This window comes from Petromyzon marinus, chromosome 22, assembly GCF_048934315.1.
Source record: "Petromyzon marinus isolate PM22_M1 ecotype Great Lakes invasive population chromosome 22, UKy_Petmar_22M1.pri1.0, whole genome shotgun sequence".
NCBI classification, from domain to species: Eukaryota; Metazoa; Chordata; class Hyperoartia; order Petromyzontiformes; family Petromyzontidae; genus Petromyzon; species Petromyzon marinus.
The window spans coordinates 12,009,530-12,031,621 of record NC_133688.1 but is presented as its reverse complement, the minus strand read 5'-3'; the positions used below and the strand labels follow the sequence as shown (position 1 = coordinate 12,031,621).

At 51.4% G+C, this 22,092-nt stretch overlaps 1 protein-coding gene and 1 long non-coding RNA gene across 10 annotated transcripts in view; one reads left to right on the top strand and one right to left on the bottom strand.

Annotated features, from left to right (window-relative positions):
- Nucleotides 1-2,505: 2,505 nt before the first annotated feature.
- The window catches only part of MVB12B (multivesicular body subunit 12B), a 139,347-nt gene continuing 119,760 nt past the window's right edge, over nt 2,506-22,092 (bottom strand). For 8 of the 9 annotated variants that reach the window (XM_076068722.1, XM_032959035.2, XM_032959040.2 and 5 more), the window contains 3 exons: nt 20,153-20,208; nt 14,950-15,009; nt 2,506-12,449 (listed from right to left, as the gene is read on the bottom strand). In XM_076068722.1, the coding sequence (XP_075924837.1) occupies nt 12,384-12,449; nt 14,950-15,009; nt 20,153-20,208 (182 nt within the window). In that variant the 3' untranslated portion in view covers nt 2,506-12,383. The remainder of the gene's footprint in view (nt 12,450-14,949; nt 15,010-20,152; nt 20,209-22,092) is intronic. The other variant, XM_032959044.2, reaches the window with a different exon arrangement.
- On the top strand, nt 18,326-20,153 carry LOC116945007 (uncharacterized). Its single transcript, XR_004403190.2, has 2 exons — nt 18,326-18,981; nt 19,317-20,153. It is a non-coding gene; the product is annotated as an uncharacterized LOC116945007 (long non-coding RNA).

The following is a 22,092-nucleotide window of genomic DNA, read 5'->3' as shown; positions in this document are numbered from 1 at the left end:
CTCTTACGGTATAGAGGTGCGACTGCTAAGTGTCCTGTTGGGTAATTTGCGGTGTCATTCGACAAACGTGGACCCTGACGCAGGCGAGCACACAATGGGCCTACTCTTGCGAACGACGTCAGAGGGTCTTTAACGTCCGCTGTGAGTGCAGCAGACCGCGCCACGGTGTCACGATCGTGATTACGCCCGGCTGTTGGGTGGTGAGCAGCCAAAAGCCGCCGCTGCTGCGAGGATGAGCAGAGTTGGCGTGATAATGGTTTATGGCCCTTGATGAACCTTTGCCACGAGCGGCGAACGCGCTCCCAACTACGCCGCGTCACCAAGAGCGGCACCTGCACGAGAGCAGCGTGCGGGAGATGCACAGGGAGATGCACAGGGAGATGCACAGGGAGATGCACAGGGAGATACACAGAGATACACAGGGAGATGCACAGGGAGATACACGGGGAGATACAGAGATACACAGGGAGATACACGGGGAGATACACAGAGATACACAGGGAGATACACAGGGAGATGCACAGGGAGATGCACAGGGAGATACACAGAGATACACAGGGAGATACACAGAGATACACGGGGAGATACACAGGGAGATACACAGGGAGATACACAGGGAGATACACAGGGAGATGCACGGGGAGATACACGGGGAGATACACGGGGAGATACACAGGGAGATGCACAGGGAGATGCACAGGGAGATGCACAGGGAGATACACAGAGATACACAGGGAGATGCACAGGGAGATGTACAGGGAGATACACAGGGAGATGCACAGGGAGATGCACAGGGAGATAACCAGGGAGATAACCAGGGAGATGCACAGGGAGATGCACAGGGAGATGCACAGGGAGATACACAGGGAGATACACAGAGATACACAGGGAGATACACAGGGAGATGCACAGGGAGATGCACAGGGAGATACACAGGGAGATACACATGGAGATGCACAGGGAGATGCACAGGGAGATACACAGGGAGATACACAGAGATGCACAGGGAGATGCACAGGGAGATGCACAGGGAGATGCACAGGGAGATGCACAGGGAGATAACCAGGGAGCTAACCAGGGAGATGCACAGGGAGATGCACAGGGAGATACACAGGGAGATACACAGAGATATACAGGGAGATACACAGGGAGATACACAGGTTAGACGGTAAGTGGAAACTCCCTTGTTAAATAGCCGGGCAACTGGCGAAACGGGACCATTCCGTGTAACAAATCAATTGTGTGTATGATGAACTTCTTTCGCACCGCACGTAGCCAACCGCGCTCATCGGAGGTGCGGGGGAAGGACAGCAAACTAAACGCAAAGAGCAGTTCTCAAGAAGTTAGTTTGTCAATCTAGATGATGATTTAAAAGTGCATAGCTCCGGTGGCTTCCTAATATCGGAAGGAAGAGCGTTCCGGGACGCATCTGAAAGCGCCGCGCGAAGAAGTGAAGTCACTAGCAGGGACGCTGGCCGGTGGTTGAGACTTAGGACGGAGTGGCAGAGGAGGGAACTCCCGTGGAGATGGCGGATTTATTGTTGTTGCATCGCGAGATCTAACAACGCTTTGGGGAGGCTTTCATCGAGCAGGGGGATAGATCATGACTGACGGTGCTGATGATGAGCCGTCGTATGAATGGGACGAAGTGATCGCGCTGTGGCCAGGTGACCTTGTTTCACGTGCTATTCAGTCGGGCACAACTGGTGATTTATGAGCACATGACAATCACAAACGCAGCTAGGGGTCGTTACACCAACGCCTAATGGGCTGAGATTGTCCTAAAACGAAGTGGGCGACGTTACTGCCATGTGTAACCCCAATTAAGTACATTTGCAGGGAACTGTTCAGCATCGCTATGTTTTTCCAATACCATTTACGTTGTATGTGTGTGTGTTGTTTTTTTAGCTATGGAAAGAAGCTGGAGAACCCAGAAGAAACCCATACAGGACACAAGAGGGAAAACAAACATCCAAAGTCTGCACAGAAAAAAAAGACTTTCGAGGCGTGAATTGAACCCGCCAGGGCTCTTCCGGCAGCGAGGCACAAGCGTGAACCGACCGCTCCACCCTGCTGGCCCAAATAAAACTACAGAAATGAATGACTTTAAAGCATCGCAAAGTTGGGACGGAACTTAGAGGGGGTGATCAGGACCACTCGTACGTCATTTGGAGTCTGCGCATCTATCTCTCTCCCAGTGGTCGCGTGGATTTTTATCCGGGCCCTCCGGTTTTTCCCACCACATTTAGAATCAACATCACGCGTCTAGAGTATTTGGCTGCTATAAATGTCCACGTGATAAGCCACTTCTCGTTGAGCTATCACGTGTGGCCAGGTCGCTTCTGAAAAAGAGCTACATAGCTCAGTGGGCCTTACCTGGTCAAATAAAAATACTTTTTCGTTTTTGATAGTTTTAATTCACAGCCTTTCTGTAAATCGGGATTATCGCCACACGGGGGCATTCGGTGGCATCGTCACGATAAAAGCCAAGGGCACGCACAGCGCCTAAGTCAAACATTTATTGGAGAACAACTCTTACATCCACAGTCGCTCGATTAACCCACAGCGCGTCTTTCACAGCGTGGCCGCCCAGATTGTCTTGGCGTCCGGGACGTGACACACGCCGGGCGCAATGCGCCCTGCGTGTGAAACACCCCAACAGGACGTGCAGGGCTCAGCACCACGGGGGGGGGGGGGGGGGGGGTAAATTCCACTATGTGGGCCTCACGCCCCCCACCCCCGAAAAGCGTGGGGCCCGGGGCTGTCGCCCCGATTCGCCATGCCCTAGGAACGCCTCTGGTCCTCGCCACATCACCTCAATTCCAACTCGGCAATCGTGGATTCGTATTACAGTACTGTACTATTATTGGGGGGGGGCGGGGGGGTGGTGGCGGGGAGTTTATTCTGCAAGGATTAGCGAGGTGGGATGCGGAGTTGGGTGGCGATGGGCCAGACAGCGCGTGAGAGACATCCACGCTCCTGCTCACAGGCGGCAGTGCAGCAAGTAGGCTGATGACATTTCCGCGTGGTGCTTTTCGAGTGATATCCCCTCGCGAAGGTTTGGGCTAATTCCAGTTTCTTACATCAACAACAACAACAAAACAACAACAAAACAAGCTTTTATGGAATTAACCGACCATCCAAAACGCCGGGGATCTTCGTGAAATCTTCGTCATGAGCCCGTGGAAGGTAATCCTGGATCTTCTCTTTTTGTATCGTAAGGCTGCTGATGAAGTAGACGCAGAGCACAACGACTACAACTTCACATTCAGGTGGTCAAGCCCAGATGATAACCGCTTCAGGAGCAGCGTGAAGTGTCATCATCATCATCATCGCTTGTGACATCTCCTTCGTATTTGTGGATCGGGGGGGGGGGCATTGGGTCTGTTCTGGATGACCACAATCGCACACTCCTGGAGCGGTTTTTTTTCCTTTCTAATTGTTACCATTTGTGCCTCAGGTATCCGCGTCTGCCACTGCTTTGTGAAAATCGTGGATTCGTATAAAGGGAACCAACGAGAATCGTCCCAAGAAACGTCGGACAATTCTCGCGCCAGGTGCCACCACCCCTCCCCCGCCGTCGCCAGGAAGAACGCCAAGGTGCAGCGCGAGTCTCAACTCCACGGAACCAAACACAACAACAACATCAACAACATCAACAACATCAACAACAATCCCCACCACCCCCACCACCACCAAACTTGACGACGGCGGCGGCGACACAGAACGAGCACGTGTCCCCACGCGACTGGGTCATTACTCGCGGAACTCATTCATTGCCGCCCAAAACCCGCAACCGCGCGTCCAGAAATCCCACTCGATTTTGCCGTCGCTTCTCAAGCCGCAGGGCGCCGACAATTTAACACGCTCGACTCCTCGGTTGAAACGAAAACAAACACCCCCCCCCACCTCCTATGTACAGCCTGTAACAGACTGTAGGGGCAAGTGCTGTTAGCGAGCACCTCACACAAAGACAAAGAAACCCCGTGTAGCCTGTAACAGACTGTAGGGGCAAGTGCTGTTAGCGAGCACCTCTGAAAGTGCGGCACGGCGCACGAGGGGGTGAATGGCCAAACACCACTTCCGACCGCCTTTGTCTCCCCAGTGGCGATGTTTACTACGCACCGCACCAGCTGCTCATTTGAGGCCGAGTCGACGACCTAGGGGAGGCCCAAGACCGGTTCAGATAATCGTCACGTGGTGTGAGCAGGAATCGAACTCGGGTCACTGGCTTCATAGCGCAGCGTAGCGCAGCGTAGCGCCCTAACCTCTGCACCACCGCCGCACGCACGCACAACCTGAAGGTGGTAATACGTACGTAGCTACCTACCTACCATTGCATTGCTCTGGTAAACTACACGGATATGCGGCACCCCCGTTTTAACCGTGAGACGTTTGTTACAAAAGACGCGGTTACACGGTTCACGGCCAAGAAGGTTTCCCGCAGCTTCGACGAACACGTTCGGCTAAGTACGGTGTGAAAATAGTTCAACACACGGACACACTTCTCTGGGTTCTGTACCCAGCGGGTGTAAATGTAGAACCGTGTGCTTTCTGTTGTCGCGGCTACTCAAAGCAGACACTTTTACGGAGTTGCATCATCGACATAAACAAAAATACTCGACATTGTTTGACGGCGAAAAAATAAAGCTCCTCTCCAATAAACAGGGAACGTCGAGCCAACGTTATTCCCCGACATTTTGCCCCAAAAGTTGGACCTGTTTACCGACTCTCGGTAAGAATTCAATTGACGAATATAAAGTTGCAGTTTGGGAGAAAATTGCTGTCGAAATGACGCGAAACCACCCCTCTTAGGATTTGTGCCTCAAAAAATAAATTCCAATGTTAAAACGTTGCCATTGCAAAATTATTCTCGCTCGTCGTTACAGCGCGACCAATGCTAGCCATATATCACGTACATTATCTCATCAAGGCTATAGACGTGATTTCTGATTCAGCACAAGGTGGCATTATCTGCCCTATTTTGGTGTAAAAAATATTATTGCCATGGCATGTTGCAGTCCTACAAATGGCTGATGAGACAAATTGATCATTCACAAAATGGCACACAAATACACAATGTTTAAAACTGGAGGCATTTCCTCCACCCCGAGAGCACAAGAGACGCGATCACGTGGCCCCCGTGGTTAGCATTCTCGACTGACAAATTGTAGGTCGCAGATTGAAATCCTTGGCAGGTGTCAATTCTGCATTTAATTGCTCTACAAAACGAGTACTGTACCAACTCTTTGGGAAGTCAACATTGGTTGTCGCGGATGGACTGGCCCCACCATACGAACGAAGAATTTCCACCGCTGGATCAGGGCTGATTTGTTTGTGCGGAGTGACGCTTTGAGCGGCGCGGTAATACGAATGTGCCTTTGTCTGTCGTGGTCATGAAAAACGAATAATCTGCGAGTTAAACATGAATAAGCACTTCAATTGTGACCCGTTTGCAAATTAAAAGTATACAATCTGTTATGAATGCTGGGCTAACGATTAAGGGGGAGCCAAACAAGGAGACACGGTGACATTAAAATATATAATAAAGGCATAAACAAAACATAAATGGGCCAAATATGAAACGTCTAATCGGTTGACTACTTGACGTTAACGGGCAATTTAAAACGGACTCCGGGACATTATTGAAAAATGTAATGTTGAAGAAGGCTACATAGTTGGGCCCAAGATAAATACGGGCAGAATAAAACTCAGGTAGGACAACCAGTTATACGAATAACAATTGAAGATGTACACAGCAGAGTGTGTTAATTCAGGCGATGGTGTTGAAGGCAGACCGGGATCTGAATGATAATAATAATAAAGAGGCTTACGAGAGCAGGCCTTCATGCGTTTGTAAAAAAAATGAACTCAACCACGAAAATCAACACAGCTGTGTGGTTAAAATGAGATCGTTTCTAATCCGTGTATTACCCGCTGCAGGCACCACGGCGGCGAGATGTCAACGACCTCGCCTGGTATACAGGAGGTCGTGGGCTCGATCCAGACCCTGACCCCTGCTGTATATTTGGAGTTTTCACGTTCTTACTGTGGCCGCAAGGAACTTTTATCCGGGTCCTCCAGTTTTTCCCTCTGCTATATATTTCCACGTGAGAGGCCACTACGATGGGCTATCATTTGTGGCCAGGTTGCTTCTGTAAAAGAGCTATATAGCTAAGTGGACCTTACCTGAAAAAAAAAAGTTCAGTTTACTTTTGTAAAATAAAAATTGTTTAAGAATCGCAGACATTAAGAACATGCAACGGGAACGGTGTGTGCGTACGCGTGGAGACGGATGGAGACGCGCGCGCGCGCGCTCGGAAGGCGATGAGCACGTGGATCAGAGCACGTGGGTGGCCAGGTTGGAGCGGTCATATTGACCGAAGAGACAACTTGGGACTCGCGTCAGCGGACAGAGAAATGATGGGCCGGCGGCCGAGGGGGCCGAGGGGGCCAAGCGGCACCTGCAGGGAGGGAACGCGGCCGAGAGGACGTCCACCACTGCCGACGTGGAGCGGCGAGATCGGGAAGCGTGCCGAGAGCCAGGACGGACCGCTGCGTCGTAAAACCTGAGCGAGGTGGCGACGGCTCGAGGCCATAGTGCAGCAGTGGATAGGCCGCATGTGATTGCGATGACAGCGGTGTGTTTACCCACGTGCGGCGAAACGTAACGTACGTACACGTGTCGCGTGATTTCGGTGTCGGGTCACTTGTTAAAGCGATCAAACACGACTGGACTCCCAGCGCTAAGTTACATTTCCAAAAATTGGGGCCGATTTTCAGCATTGCGATACAAGCAATGCACAGCCCCAGCGCTGTTACGCATCTGCCGGCCTGCTGAGCAGTGAATGTCAAATTTGCAAATGGCGAGAAAAAAAACAGAACCCACCGCAAGAGAATAACAGCGCAGGCTGGAAAACCGTAGGGTTCAAACCGAGACACAAACACGTGTACAGAGCACACCAGCGCGTGTGTGCTATGCAAAAACCATCAGCATTTGCTGGAGCACTGCATTGCAGTCCTCTAGTCTCATTGTCAACATCAAAATAAATTTGAGCAGCGCCTCCGATTTGCACGCTTGGCTACGTACGATGCGCGAGAAGTTCAACATACATACAGTGATATACAAATGTGGACCCGGTGTCGTATACCGTGCTGATGAGTCCTAATCAAGAGGAAGCCGATCCACAGTTGTCTCTCACTACATCACTGCCGCCTGTCGGTCGGTCACATTTTTGTCAAGCAAATTTTTAAGGCCATCTACAAAAGACAAGAGAGAACCACAATGCACTTGTTCGGGAACTGCTGATCCGTTTTTTGTTGTGTGTGCTTTGGGAGGATGTGTGTGCTCGTGTGCTGCTTGGAACTTGTGCGCATTTTTTTGTTTTCAACGTACGCGACTGAATGTACGACTGTCGAATGCCGTAAATGTGCCAAGAGGGTTCGTTCGGAGGGAGGGAGTCGGGTGTCTCCCTCGCGACGAAGACCTCCCTTTGCGCAAAGCGCCTAAACCTCCACGTGCATCCGCTCGCCCCGAGCCTTGGCCCAAAAAGAAAGGCAGGCGGGCGGGCCTGGCGGACGCGACTTCAGTCTGATGACTTACAACTTTCGTGACTGGCAGGAATTCATATTCTGTGGTTCTTCCGGTAAAGTCACGCGATAGAAACGTCGTGATATCTCTAATCAACTTTTTTTTCTATCTATCTACGTGACTTTATACCGAAAGAACAAATAGAACATTCATTCTGATGCGCAATTCCCCACGATCGCGCTAAGAGTTGGGCACATTGCGCCGAGGGCAATTGCGAGCGAAACTACATTGCGGGTGCGTGGCGTCCTAGGGACGCCGGTGGCGTTGCAACTCGTTCAGTAAAAACCGTCACGAGCGCTCGCCACCCCCGCGCGCCGCGACTCAACGCTTGCCGACAAAGTAACGCGAATTAATACTTCGTGAAGAAGGGCAATGGGACTCTCTCGCTGCTCATTGCGAAAAGTGGCTTTCCGATGCAGCGCTCCAGCGCGACTTTATAGAGCCTGCGTTTTCAAGAAGAAACCAAAAACCCACATCTGCCAAGGATATCTGACGGAATGCTGCTGGGAATATTTTGAGGACCAGTCCCGAGGTTGATTTGTCTCGCTCTGAAGGTGTTTTACCTTTAGAGGTGAATAGTTCAATACGTTTGGCAACTGTGGCAGGCGAAGCGTGGGAGTTAATGGAGTGTGAATGAAGGAGCAGCCGAGCGAAATTAGGTCCGGACATTTCACCGATTCGTGTTCAGGCTTACGACTTGCTGACCCACCCTGAATAATGACCACCGAGACGAAACAGCGGAGCGCAGACGTCTCGGCGAAGGAAACGCGAGTGCCCGTTCGAGACGTCTGAGTGGTTTTGTCCAAGCAAGACGTCGCGCGTGTGCGTGCGTGTGTGTGCGTGCGTGTGCGTGCGATGCAAATCTGTCCCGGATACGACTTCGCGGCACTGGCTGCATTCGAAAGCCCTCGGAGCGTTCGGTGGCACGCGCTTTGGCTGCATTTGCAGCGAGCAGAGCGCTTCCACGTTGCGTTACAGCGGGCGCGCGGACGCGCAGCGCGTTTAGCCACGACCGGGCAAGACGATCGCGCCCCGAGGGCAGCTGCTTGGAATGCCGATTCAGCGACCTCTTGAGAATCCGGGCGCCTTGCTCAGGGCTGAGACATTTCATCACGTGGCCAAACGTATTTTGTTTCAAGATACTTCTACGTATTAATATTATTACTACACTTGCATACCCATGAAAGCCTCATTATTTTTTTTCAGGAGGGTTCTGTCTACTTTCTGCCCCGCCCCCTCTCTCCCCCCACCTTCTCTCTCCCCCCCCCTACTGCCGAGGCCTACTCTATAGCCTCGTGCCACGGCAGATCTCTCGCCTACTTCAGGAGTTTCTTCTTGCTGTGGTTGTCCCACCTGATGATGATGATTGCTTGTGTTGCGATCGAGACGTCGTGATCTATTATTTTTCTACCGATGTGACTTTACCGAAAGAACCAGAGAAGTATGGGTCCTGATAATGTTTTGCAGTGGGTAGGAGGGGGCGATGATTGTTGTGTAATTCCGATGCGAGTAATTTGCGGGCATATTTGGAGCGTGACGCCAACACACAACGGCCTGCTCTTCTCGAACGACGTCACGGGATCCGTAACGTCCACTGAGAAGTGGGCGGCCTCTTGTGATTATGGTCCATACGCGCCGCACGCAGGATTAACCAGGGCGCTCCCCGCATTCAAACTGTACAAAAACCTCTGCAACGCGCGGCGAAAGAGCTACCGTCAGGCCGCGTCGCTCAATCACAAATGACGTTTTTTTTTTATTAAAGTCACCTTGCAGGACACAAATTTGAAACGACGTGAATGATAAAATGCATCTGGAGTACAAACTTCCAGATGAAAATGGGGCCATGAAGCTGCTTTCCTGATGTTCTGACACATTGGGAGAATTAATAAAAAAATATATATATTTGCCTTTTGTGTGAAAGCTTTGCGTGTTCCACCCCTTCCAATGTTCCCATCTCTCTCTCTCTCTTCAAACGATTAAAAACCACTGTGACAGGATTGCTCTTGAAAAACTTCAGTCCGCTAGTGCTGAAGCGTTAAAAGCATGCTCCGTAATCACGGCCGGGATGACACGTGCTGATAGCTGGTACAATTATTTTTGCAGAATAGCCCAGTGGTAAACAAAAGGTTGAAAAATCGGTGGTGGGGGAGGGACAGAAAAAAATGCTCAAATTGTTGACACTTTGAGAACTAATTACAGCGTGAAAACCGTCTAAAAATGCTCTATTTTGTTGATTTTATATATATATAATTCGTGAAACAAAATTCAACGCCCACCTGCGCACGAGAACGCGGTCTCATTGCCTCCATCGGAAGCCGGAGCCACGGATCGGCTGTAGTAATTCTTGGCACAATCGACGACTCGCAACGTCATCGCGGAGGCAGCTGAAACGCGACGATCGCAGAACGCTGTGACAGGCGCACGAGCGACGGGATCGCCAGTGGCTGAACGGCACACAACCGTGACGGGCAGCCGATCGACGAATACATCCTAGTTTCGTTCGGCTGCCGGACTCCGTGACCGATGGACCGCGATCAAAGTTGGTGCAGTCGGAACGGTCGGAGCGCGGGGCATTGAGGGCGCCGTAGACAGTGTGCGGCACGCAGACCGGCAGGTCCGCAGGCTAATTGAGTGGCACGGCTTTACGAATCCACGCTCTTGATTCTATCGTCAAGGAACGCCACGAGAACGTGGACAGGGAATGGAAAGAGACCAGAGAGCGTGGAGAAATATGCGCGCCACGATGCGCGCAGTGTGAGAGAGGCAAGAATCTTACTCGGAGCCGAGTTTAAACTTTAAACTATTTTTTATTTTACCGGGCGAGGCCCACTGAGCTACACAGCTCTTTTTCAGAAGTGACCTGGCCACAAATGATAGCTCAACGAAGTGGCTTTTTCACGTGGAAATATATAGCAGCCAAATACTCTAAACGCGCGTTTCTAAATGCGGAGGGAAAAAAAAACTGGACGACCCGGCGAAAAAACCCACGTGAGCACGGGGAGAACACACAGACTCCAAACATACATACGTCAGGATCGGGACCGAACCCATACCCTCCCCTCCTGTATACCAGGCGAGGTAGTCGACGTCACGCCACCAGGGAGCCCTCACAACAACCCCGACCAAACATTCTCAAATGACGCCTGGCGTGAAGACGACACTTTTCTGTCTCCCGTGTGATCGCGCTTCAACAAACGGTTAGCAACCAGACAGGGGGCTGCCAGTTGACGCGAGCTCACCAGGTTTTTTTGTCTTCGACCTCGGAGGTTGATTTCGTCATCTGAGCCGGGGCGGCCACAGACAATCACGCGCAAGCGAACCCTCCCCCTCCCCCCTCGGGAGTCCGGCTCGAGCACCGGGATGTTCGTCATTCGTGGGTTTAATATAAAGCGACAGCTACTCCACGACGGGGGCAGCCCAAGTTGGCTCTCTTTGAGGACACGTCGCTGCAATTTAACCCTTTCCCAGACGTCGGCAAGTTGCAGGGTGGGTGGCGCCGTTCACCGCTGAATCTCGTGATGCGCGCGAGCAGTTAGCGTACATTTTATACAGAGGGGTGTAGTGCCGTGGTTTTTAAAGACATTGTACTCAACGCAGAGAACTTTCGTGATGTGATAGCTGGTGCCAAACTGTGACACGCGCCCTTCCCCGCATGGCCTTGTGGGAGCCTCGGTCCCGATAGTGTTATTTTATTTTTATTCCGGTTCCGTTCCGATGATATACACGTAGGTAGACGTACGTACACGTGTGTCACCGGAATGGAATCGGGAGAGAAAAAAAAACTGATGACGTACACCATCGGAATGGGAAAAGGTTAAGGAGAGCTCCTCGTCTTGGTGAGAGCGACACGCAAAAAGTGAGAGTGTGCTCGTGAAGATGAGAATGAAGCATTAAAACACGGGGGCCCACATCCGTGTAAAGATAAAATACCTCTTGAGGTGGTGCCGCAATGATTAAAATGTGACTCACAATAAACACCTACACAAACGAGTACGATTCGACGTTTTGATTTTCTCAGCGGTGAAAGGTCAACAACAACAACAACGACAACGACTACGGGGGCAAGACGAACTCACACTTTCTTCTAAGAGCTATGTACAAATAAAATGGGCGGACAGACGTTGGAAGGTCAATTACTGTCTCTCGCCCTCGCGAGACCCGACGAAGAAAGATCGGAAGGGATCACGATTAACACGCATTTAAAAAAAAAATTAACATGCGACAGTTAAAACTCTGTAAACACAACTTTGCAATGTACACCCGCGTCGACGCAACGCGCCCAACCAGTTCATCGTCCCGCACCAGTCTGCTTCCCCCCCCCCTTTTGCGAACGGCGGACGCGACACTTCATTTGGACGTAACGAAAAAGTATTAACGACGACGCTCGGCGTGCGCGTGGAACTGAATTAGGGACGTTAAGGATTGCAGCGTCGGCGTTCCGACGCCAAACTCCCGACACGCATCAAGACATTGAGATCTCAATTTTCCACGGTAGGCAAATTTCCGCGGCAGAATCGCACGTTTCCATTTGACATCGGACAGATTGAGCTTGCACCTCTCAACCCCGCCGGCAACTGGAAATTAAGCTCCACCAAATCCCCTTCCCGCCGTAAATTACATTTTCGGGATCATTAATTTCTCGTCGAAAGTCTCCCCCCGCCCCTCCCGCCGCCCCCCCCCCCCCACTTGGCTCCCGAGATGGCTTCTTTGTGACGATGGCTGCGCGGCGTTTGCACGTGCACGGAGGATGAAGAGGGCGGCGAAGGCGGGAGGCCGGGGTCGTCGTCGCGCCTCACGACATGGCCGGCGGCTTCCTCGCGGCCGCCGCACTTCTCTCCGTCAAGAAGTCGTAGTCGTACTGTCGGCGTGGGCAGGACGGGAAAAGGCGGCGTTTACCCTTGGCCCCGGGGGGCAGGGGAACATTCTCCTCGCCGAGGGGGGTCGAGGCAGGACTCGCGAACACGAAACAAAACGAGTTTTTATTTGACCAGGCCCACTGAGCTATAGGGGCTTCTTTTTTCAGAAGCGACCTGGCCACCACAAACGGTAGCTCGACGAAGTGGCTCAAGACGTGTAAATGTATTGCAGCCAAATGCTCTAAACGCGTGATGTCGATTATTATTATTATTAATGCGGAGGGGAAAAACCGGAGGACCCGGAGGAACGTCCACACGACCACGGGGTAAGAACATGCAAACTCCAAAAAGAGCTCATAGCTAAGCAGGCTGTATCTGGTAAATAAAAAAATAAAAATACATAAATACTTACGATTTGATTCGAAACGTCTAATTTCGCGAATTTTTTTGGAATTCACCCTCTGGACCTTGAGAAACGCTCGCCGCTTTACGGCAACCCCTACCACACACGCGCGCCATCTCAGCCTGAAGATCGCGGCATCTAGACCACGGCGAGTCCACACCCATCTATGAAGTGTTATAATTCTTCGTGAGATCATTTTGCTTGTGAATTCGTGTTGTTAATTCGTTCCATTTTATTCCAAAATGTCCACGCGGTGCGTATTATTAATTGCTTGCGTTTGCCTACGGAGCCGACCGTTGGCAAGGCAACCTTGACAATGAGACGGTGAATCTCCAGGGTTTAACCCTGGTTAAATAAAGATTAACAATAACAATTATAGCACGGTTGGAAATTTCGTGGTAAATTGTGGAGTCGAGAGAGAGAGAAGCTCGGAGATAGCAGAGAGGCAGACGAGGACTCGGCGGGGCGGGGAGGGGAGCGGATTTGAGGAGGCAGTGGGAGCTAGGCCATGGCCATGAGGCATGGTTCACAACGGTTTTATGCTGGTTAAATAAACATTTGCACGGTGAATATCGCTACCTAACCACGTCTGTTCACACAACGTAAAATAAATAATCGGGTTTCTTTTTTTTTTTACACAACCCATCGTCACACCGCCCTTGTGAAAGTAATTTGTCAGCGCCAGATAGTTTCAATAAGGTAAACTCGGTAGCGGTTTCGACATTCGGCCGTACCATCGGCAGAGTCATGCCCTGCTTCAACCAATCAATGCTGGTGGACCACCTGATGTTAATCAGCAAGGACCATTTCTGTAAAAAAAAAACGGGGCTTGGTTCGAAGCAAAACTGTGTGTGTATATATAAAATAACCACGCTAGTGTCGCTGAGCGAAATGTTAAGGGAGGCTTCCCTTCCCATTGAATTGGCGCCACGGTGGCTAGGAGATGTTAACTACCTCGCCTGGTATCGAGGAGGTCGTGGGTTCGATCCCGACCATGATGCCTGTAGTATATTTGAAGTTTGCTTGTTCTCTTTCCCAGTGGTCACGTGGATTTTTCTCCGGGTCCTCCTGTTCTTCCCTCCACATTTGGAATCGACGTCACCACGCGTTTCGAGTATTTGGCTGCTTATAAACGTCCGCGTGATAAGCCACTTCGTGTGAAGCTATCATTTGCGATGGCCATGTGGCTTCTGAAAACGAGCTATACAGCTCAGTCGCCTTTACCTGGTTAAAATGAAAACCGTTAAACCCTTAGTAATAGAATAACATAGAGGCATGCTGGATAATAAACACAGCAGTGGATCTCGCACACAGCAGCGGGCGTCCACCAGGGGGCGCCAGGCAACTGCCGCTTGGCAGCACCAGCCGCGCTCAACCCTCAGCCTTGCGACGGAGGTGACGGCGGCGGCGGTGGCGGCGGCGGTGGTGGTGATGATGATGATGATGCATCATCAAAGGCACGGGAGAGCAAAGCACCGCGCCGGCAATTACTGCGATCGTAAATTTCTGACACTTGAACACTCTCACTTTCATTGCCCTCAACAGGCCAATTCCTTTTCTATCACACCGAGATTATGGCGCGCTCGCAGACCGCCCGCCCGTGCCCCAGGTAGGTGCGTGGGTAGGCGCCTTTGTGTGTGTGTGTGTGAAGGCATGGTCTGACGTGTGTGTGTGTGCGTGTGCATTCACGTTTTTGTGTTTGTACATGTCAGTGTGTGCGCCAGTGAGTGCGTGGGTATGCATATACATGTGTGTGTGCATGTTAGCGGGGAGCGGTAGTGCGGTGGTTAGGGCGCTGCGCTACGAACCTGGCGACCCGGGTTAGATTCCCGCTAACGGCCAACACCGGTGACGGTAATCCGAACCGGACCTGGGCCTCCTCTAGGTCGACTCAGTCTCAAAATTATTGTCCGGTGCGGCGTGTAAACATTGCTGCTAGGGAGACAAAGGCGGCCGGGCGTGGTGCTGGCCACCCACCTCCCTCGTGTGCTTCGGTGCCGGCCTTCAAAGGTGCTAATCACAAAACAGCACTTGCCCCAACAGTCTGCTAAGGCTACAAGGGGGGGGGGGTCTTTGTATGTCCGTGAACGCTCACCCACCTCGGATTCAATCTCTTTGAAGGACTTGAGCTGGATGTGTGGGATCTCGTACTGTCGGAGCTGTCGGCGCACACGGGGAGAGAGGTGGAGGGGGGGGGGCACAGGGTGGGGGTGGGGATGGGGGGGGGGAACTTCAATTAACTGCACCGCTCTCAATCCTCGCCGTGTGCTTACTCCTCCACGCAGCGCCGCGGACGCAGGCGCCGCTGCTGCAACTGCTGGTGGTGGCGGTGAGATGTTAACTACCTCGCCTGGTGTACAGGAGGGTCGTGGGCTCCATCCCAACCCCGACGCCTGTATATTACGAGTTTGCGTGTCTCTCTCCCCGTGGTCGTGTGGATTTGTTCTCCAGGTCCTCCGGTTTTTCCTCTTCACATTTATAATCAACATCACGCATTCAGAGTATTTGGCTGCTTTAAATTTCCACGTGATAAGCCACTTCATTTGGATATCATTGGTAGCTCAGTGGCCCTTACCTGGTTATAAAAAATAAGTGTTAAGTTTAGTTCTAGAATGCCACACGCCCGTGACCCATTGCTAGTGGGGTCGGTGGATCACGCAGACATCACCCGTCTTTAACACGTAAGCTTTCAGGACCAATGTTATCCATAATACAGATTTTTTTTTTGGGTTAGAAATGTCACTCAAGATTGTAAATGTTGTGGATTAGCTCTCCAACACACTGATGTGCTGTACTAGTAACGAATTGTCATGTTCTGTTTACGTGACAAACCTTACTAATTGGCTGTGTCGGGTGGTGGTGGTGGGTTTAACGACACATTAATATTTAGGCGATCTAACCCAAAACAACCTCTATTATGGGTCACTCATCTTCATATGCAGCAGCAGCAGCGCGAACCTCAACTCACAGGGCTTACGGACTGGGGAGGGGGCAGGGGGTAGAGTAAGGAGGCAATACAGCAAAGCAGGTTGTTAGCGCATTCGTGTGCATTTCTAAGCGTTATCTCCTGGAATAGGGTTGGCATTCTCCGGCCACCGTGGCTATCTGGCCCCCCACAACGCTGGAGCGGTCGGCGAAGGGTTCCCGGCTGGAAGTCGCGAGGCTCGACCCCGTCTACTTCGCTGGGTAATCGGAGGCGGCGATTACGCTGCTTTGCGGCTCCCGGTGTGAATAAAGACTGCCGTTGTGCAGAGATAGGCGCGTGGAGCCGTGCGCGCATTTCCTCCGGCCGAGCCGTCGAAAGCGCGGGGGCGATGTTGCACCCGTGGCTACGTCAGAGACCAACTGCCGAGAAAATCCTGCGAAACGAACCGAAAATGTTATTCCTGCCGGACGACTATATGACAAAGCTGCAAGGAGACATGTGAACGTGAGTAAATAGGGGTGTGAGGGAGCGGTGGTGGTGGTGGTTGCGCAGCTATTTGCACTAAGAACCTATCCGAGAGTTGGATTCCCAGTCAAGGTTAACATCAATGGGTGAGCATCTACATCATTAGACCTCCTTTGCCAGTACCAAAATATAAGAAAGCCGTCCCTTGGTGTGGACCAATCAGTTTCAAGGAAAATGCATATATTATCATGGAATGTTTTTTCGTTTGCATTTTGACTGCAAGTATTGTGGTTAATCCAGACATGAATCCTTGTAAAAAAAGGTTTAAGTTTTGTTGCCATTAAAAATGGGAAAATCCCTATTATTATCAACGTGTGAGTTGATATCCGTATCGGCCCCTGGGCTCTCCCAGTTGCCAAACTTTACGGATCACAGCGTGGTGAAGTATGGTCAAACACTCCCCCCCCCCCACCCCCATAACTGACACGGTGGTACGGAAGGACCATCATGCACACAGTGGTTTGAAATTACAACCTTTGCATAGCTCTATTATTATTATAATCATCATCACCATCATATAAATAGCTTCACTGCCGCTAAAATTAATAAACATTTAAACTTAATTGAAAATGCTAAATTTAACGCCCTTCGCTCCAAACAATTAATGCTTTACCAACAACAACAACAACCCGCGTCAATTAAATCTTAAGTCGTAACAGCGCAGTGTTTCCATCGCACCGTTCACGGAAGAAGGTGCTCGCTTTTTTGAGAAAATCGATGTTTGATCCGATTCGAGTCTTTGTGCCTTTCGCTGCGTGTGTGCGATGTTGAACTTCTTTCGCGCCATACGTAGCGCGCGCGCCCGTGTGCGCGTAAAAACAGCACTTGCCCCAGCGGTCTGTGAAGGCTATACGGGGGGGGGGGGGTGTGGGTTCTTTGTTGTTTTGTACAAAACAAATGAGCTCACCACCTGGAGAACTTTTTTTTTTCGCGGCGGGCAAAACCGCAAAGGGCCCTCACCACAACGGACGTCACGAGCGCGCACGCGACCGGGATTTAGTTTTGGAAGTAATGGAATATTAAATGACCCCTGCGAATTAAACAACGAAATCTCCCTCCCCCCCCCCCCCGCCACACAACCCACGCACAGTCAATGGGACTTGATGAACGTCAGCGATTTCAGTTGTGCAACGTAACTTGTCCGTACGCGTCCAAACTTTCGCGCTGTACAACATCCACGTTGCATATTATTTTTACCCTACCAGGTAAGGCCCACTGAGCTGTATAGCTACTTTGTTCAGAAGCGACCTGGCCACAAATGATAGCTAAAACGAATTGACTTATCGTGCAAGAAATGCACGTTTCTAAATGTGGAGGGAAAAACTGAAGGATCCGGATAAAAATCCACGCGACCACGGGGAGAACATGGAAACTCCAAATATACAGACATCAGGGTCGGAATCGAACGCACGACCTCCTGTATGCCAGGCGAAGTAGTTAACATCTCGCCACCGTGGCGCCCCACACTGAGATATTCGCGAACGTGCTGCGTAGCTCGCGCTTCCGGAATGCGCCGCGTCTCGCTCGGTACGTTTCACTCTGGTGTGCGGAGTGAAACGTCTGACATCGCATGTAAATATTTAGACAAAGATCCCCGGCGTAGCCTCTGACAGATGCTTGCGGCAAGTGCTGTCAGCGAGCACCGACGTAAACCCGGCAGACGAGGAGGCTGGATGGCCAGCGCCACGCCCCGGCCTCCTCTGTCTCCCCAGTGCTGATGTTTACACACCGCACCGGGCACTCATTGAAGGCCGAGTCGACCTAGGGGAGGCGCCAGGATCTGTTCAGGTATTCGCCAGTGTTTTTGATCACGAGCGGGCCATGCATACTTCACCACGCTGGTCAGTGCGGATTGGGGAATGCAGCGAGTCCAGAGGACCGGCTCGAAGTTGACACTCGCCACCGTCGTTAGCCATGGCCCGGGAATCAACACCCGGGGTCACTAACCTGACGGTGCGGTAATGGCTACCTACTACATACATTGCACACGCAAGTATAAATGCCACATTTCCACATGACACACGTATATATATACGCACCGCGTGTATAAAAACTGCAAAGCGATCTACAGTATTCATAACACGTTACAGACCAAGAACGCGTACAGGGTTCCTCCGTGCACTCGCTGGAATGCGGAGGAGCCTTCACCGAGGGATAAAGCGATGGATATTTACATATTTATTTGGAAGACTCTGCATTATTCATTTCAATACGAAGCATGTAATCGTGCCATGCCCGAGTGAAGCCTTATTCAAAATCGTATGCATAATCATTTCGTGAAGGTAGGCCCCCCCCCTCGGAAAAAATATGAATACGCGTCCAGAGCGAATTCCTTTCATAATTTCATTTATTAACACGTCAATCTCTCCCCACCCCCCGCGTCCGGCCAGAGGGCCCGGGCCCCCCCACCCCCATCTCACTTCCGCAGAGGGTCCCGGCGCCGCATGGCGGCCGAAGGGACGCTCACCCGAAAGCCGCCGTTCCACAATGGCCGCGGGACGAATGTTTAACGGCACGGAGGATTTTTACATTTACGTACGCACAACGCGGCGGTCGCAATTAGCCGGGGCTGCGCCGCGTCCACGCGGCGGCGGCGGCGAGCGCCCGTGCACCGAACGACGCCGGCAACGTCGACGATAAGGGGGGGGGGGGGGGTGTCCCCCTCCACCCCCTACAATGGGTAAGAACGGGAAGGGTCGCTGCCGAAAGAGAGGACGCGCGGGCGTGCCAACGCTAAGCGGCGCTCCGCCTGCTGGGTGCTGGGTGCAGCGGTGAATCGGGATTCGGTGGTGGGCGCCGCGCGCTGCTCCGTATTCATTTTGGTGGCAAATGTTTCCGGATGCATTTACGTCTCGCCATTCACAACCGTTTGTGGCGGAACGTGCTTAACACTCGTTGTGTTGTTCTGTCGAAAAAAAACATACGCGTGGAAAGTTACTCCTAATGACTTGTTTTTTTTTTCGGATTGCACTTTTTATGACTGTTAGTAATTTGAATGTTCCTGTATTTATGCAGGAATTTAACCCACGCCGCTCGGATTTCAGGGAACCGTGCTGACCGCTACGCCATCGTTGGGCCCTCTTGAGATTTCACAACCAGAGAATTGATTCACGTACGATCAATACATACGTAAAAGGACATCATGCACAAAGATTCCCCATACAGCCTCTCCAGCCTATTTGGGCAGGTGCTGTTAGCGAGCACCTATAAAGACCGACAAACATACCAGCAACGCGCCCGGCTGCCTTTGTCTCCCCGCAATTCGGATGTTTGCACAACCGCACCAGGGATCCAGTGGAGACCCAGGACTGGCTCAGATATATGCCACCGATATTGGCCACGAGCAGGAACTGAACCGGGCTCGCTGGGTATGTGGTGTAGCACCGTCAACCGCCACGCTACCGCCCACCGCGTAAGCAGGACATGCGAGGGTACACGTAACGCACACGCGGCACGTAAAAAAAACATACGAGCAAGATGTACGCGCATACAGACACACACGCACGCACGCACTCGACTGGAGGTGATGAAAGACCCCTTTTGGAGGAGGAAAGAACCGAAGATGAGAGCCCGGCGCTGGTGTCAAATGCCAGGCCAGGCATCGGAGGCATCCATACCAACAAAGGGAACGTCAATTTGACAACGATCGGCACAAGCAACATCGGATGATCAAAGCCGCCGCGAGAAGAGAAAAACGTACGGAGCGTGGCACCAATTAAACGCAAGGGCAATGTATTAAATTACGAAAAGGCAGCTTGTGCTGCTTGCATGAATGAATTTGTGGCGGGTAAACTTAGAAGAAGAAGAAGAATAAAAAAGAGAAGAGCTGTGAATTAAATGTATTTACTCACATTGTTACCGTCTGTCGCGTATCGTTCATGCAGCACAAAGGGTACGCCTTCCATCGCTGGTGGGGATGTGGGGGGAAACACACGCACGCAGACACGCGCAGACACACACAGACACGCACAGACAAAAATCCCGGCTTAGATTTGCCAGGTCACAACACAGTTCTTCCATTAAAAAGCTTTTAACATTCCTCGACAAAAGGCGACGTACAACCTTTCGCTTCTCTGGAGTGTGTTTTTTTTCTTGGGAGCAAAACAAGGGCGGCCATCGACCGCACACTGCATCAGTCTCATTTCACGCAGTCACCGTCGCCCTCATCGTCGCCCTCATCGTCGTCGTCATTATTATCGCCGTCGTCGTTAAGTGAGAGCAAACAAAACATCTGTGCGGCATTGCACCGATTTCTACTTCCATTGGCCCCGTTGCAGTAACTTTATTATTATTTTTATATTTGGTGGCGAGGGTGAGCACCAGAGTGGTGGTGAGTGAGGGTGAGCACCTAGCTGGGTAGTGGTGAGTGAGGGTGAGCACCTCGCTGGGTAGTGGTGAGTGAGGGTGAGCACCTCGCTGGGTAGTGGTGAGTAGTGGCGGTGAGTGAGGGTGAGCACCTAGCTGGGTAGTGGTGAGTAGAGGTGGTGAGTGAGGGTGAGCACCTAGCTGGGTAGTGGTGAGTAGTGGTGGTGAGTGAGGGTGAGCACCTAGCTGGGTAGTGGTGAGTAGTGGTGGTGAATGAGGGTGAGCACCTCGCTGGGTAGTGGTGAGTAGTGGTGGTGAGTGAGGGTGAGCACCTCGCTGGGTAGTGGTGAGTAGTGGCGGTGAGTGAGGGTGAGCACCTAGCTGGGTAGTGGTGAGTAGTGGCGGTGAGTGAGGGTGAGCACCTAGCTGGGTAGTGGTGAGTAGTGGTGGTGAATGAGGGTGAGCACCTAGCTGGGTAGTGGTGAGTAGTGGTGGTGAGTGAGGGTGAGCACCTAGCTGGGTAGTGGTGAGTGAGCACCTAGCTGGGTAGTGGTGAGTAGTGGTGGTGAGTGAGGGTGAGCACCTAGCTGGGTAGTGGTGAGTAGTGGTGGTGAGTGAGGGTGAGCACCTAGCTGGGTAGTGGTGAGTGAGGGTGAGCACCTAGCTGGGTGGTGGTGAGTGAGGGTGAGCACCTAGCTGAGTAGTGGTGGTGAGTGAGGGTGAGCACCTGGTAGAGTGGTGGTGAGGGTGAGCGCCTAGCTGGGTGGTGAGTAGTGGTGATGAGTGAGCGCCTGTGCTGAGTGGTGGTGAGTGAGGGTGAGCACCTAGATGAGTGATGCTGAGTGGTGAGCACCTGTGCTGAGTGGTGGGTACGCATTGCAATGGCTATTGCACTGCACGACCAAATCCGGCGAGCAGAGTTCGATTCCAGGCCACAGCTAAGGTCGGTGGGCCCGCGTGATATTTGAACCGGTGGTGAGTCTGTCTGCCCCCTTAACCAACCCGGATTGAATAGCGTGATGAAGCTATGATCCACACGGCACGGGCAGGCATTCGTCCAGCGGTGGATTGACAAAGGGCTGAAAATGTATTGTTATGTTGTTCATTGATAACAAAGAAGCCAAGGCATGTACAATACAAATGCTTTCTAAAGTCTCGTCAGCAAGTATTTCCGTAGTATAACCATCTCCATATATGTATAAAACATTCCACAAGGGTGGCCCAAAAGTCAGGACACATGAAGTTATTTTAACACTGGCATTAAAACTTTAAATTGTTTATTCTTTAAGTCGACATTTTATTATCTATTATCAATATTGATCTCTCTTTCTTCTTCCTTTTCAGATGACATTTACACAACTCGATCAAGAACCCTGAATGGAGACACAAACATAATTGATGAATGTTCAGAGATTACAGCTGTAATCGTAAAAGAAAGTCCTAAATTAATTTCAAAAGATAATTCACGCATGCATGCAAGTCACTT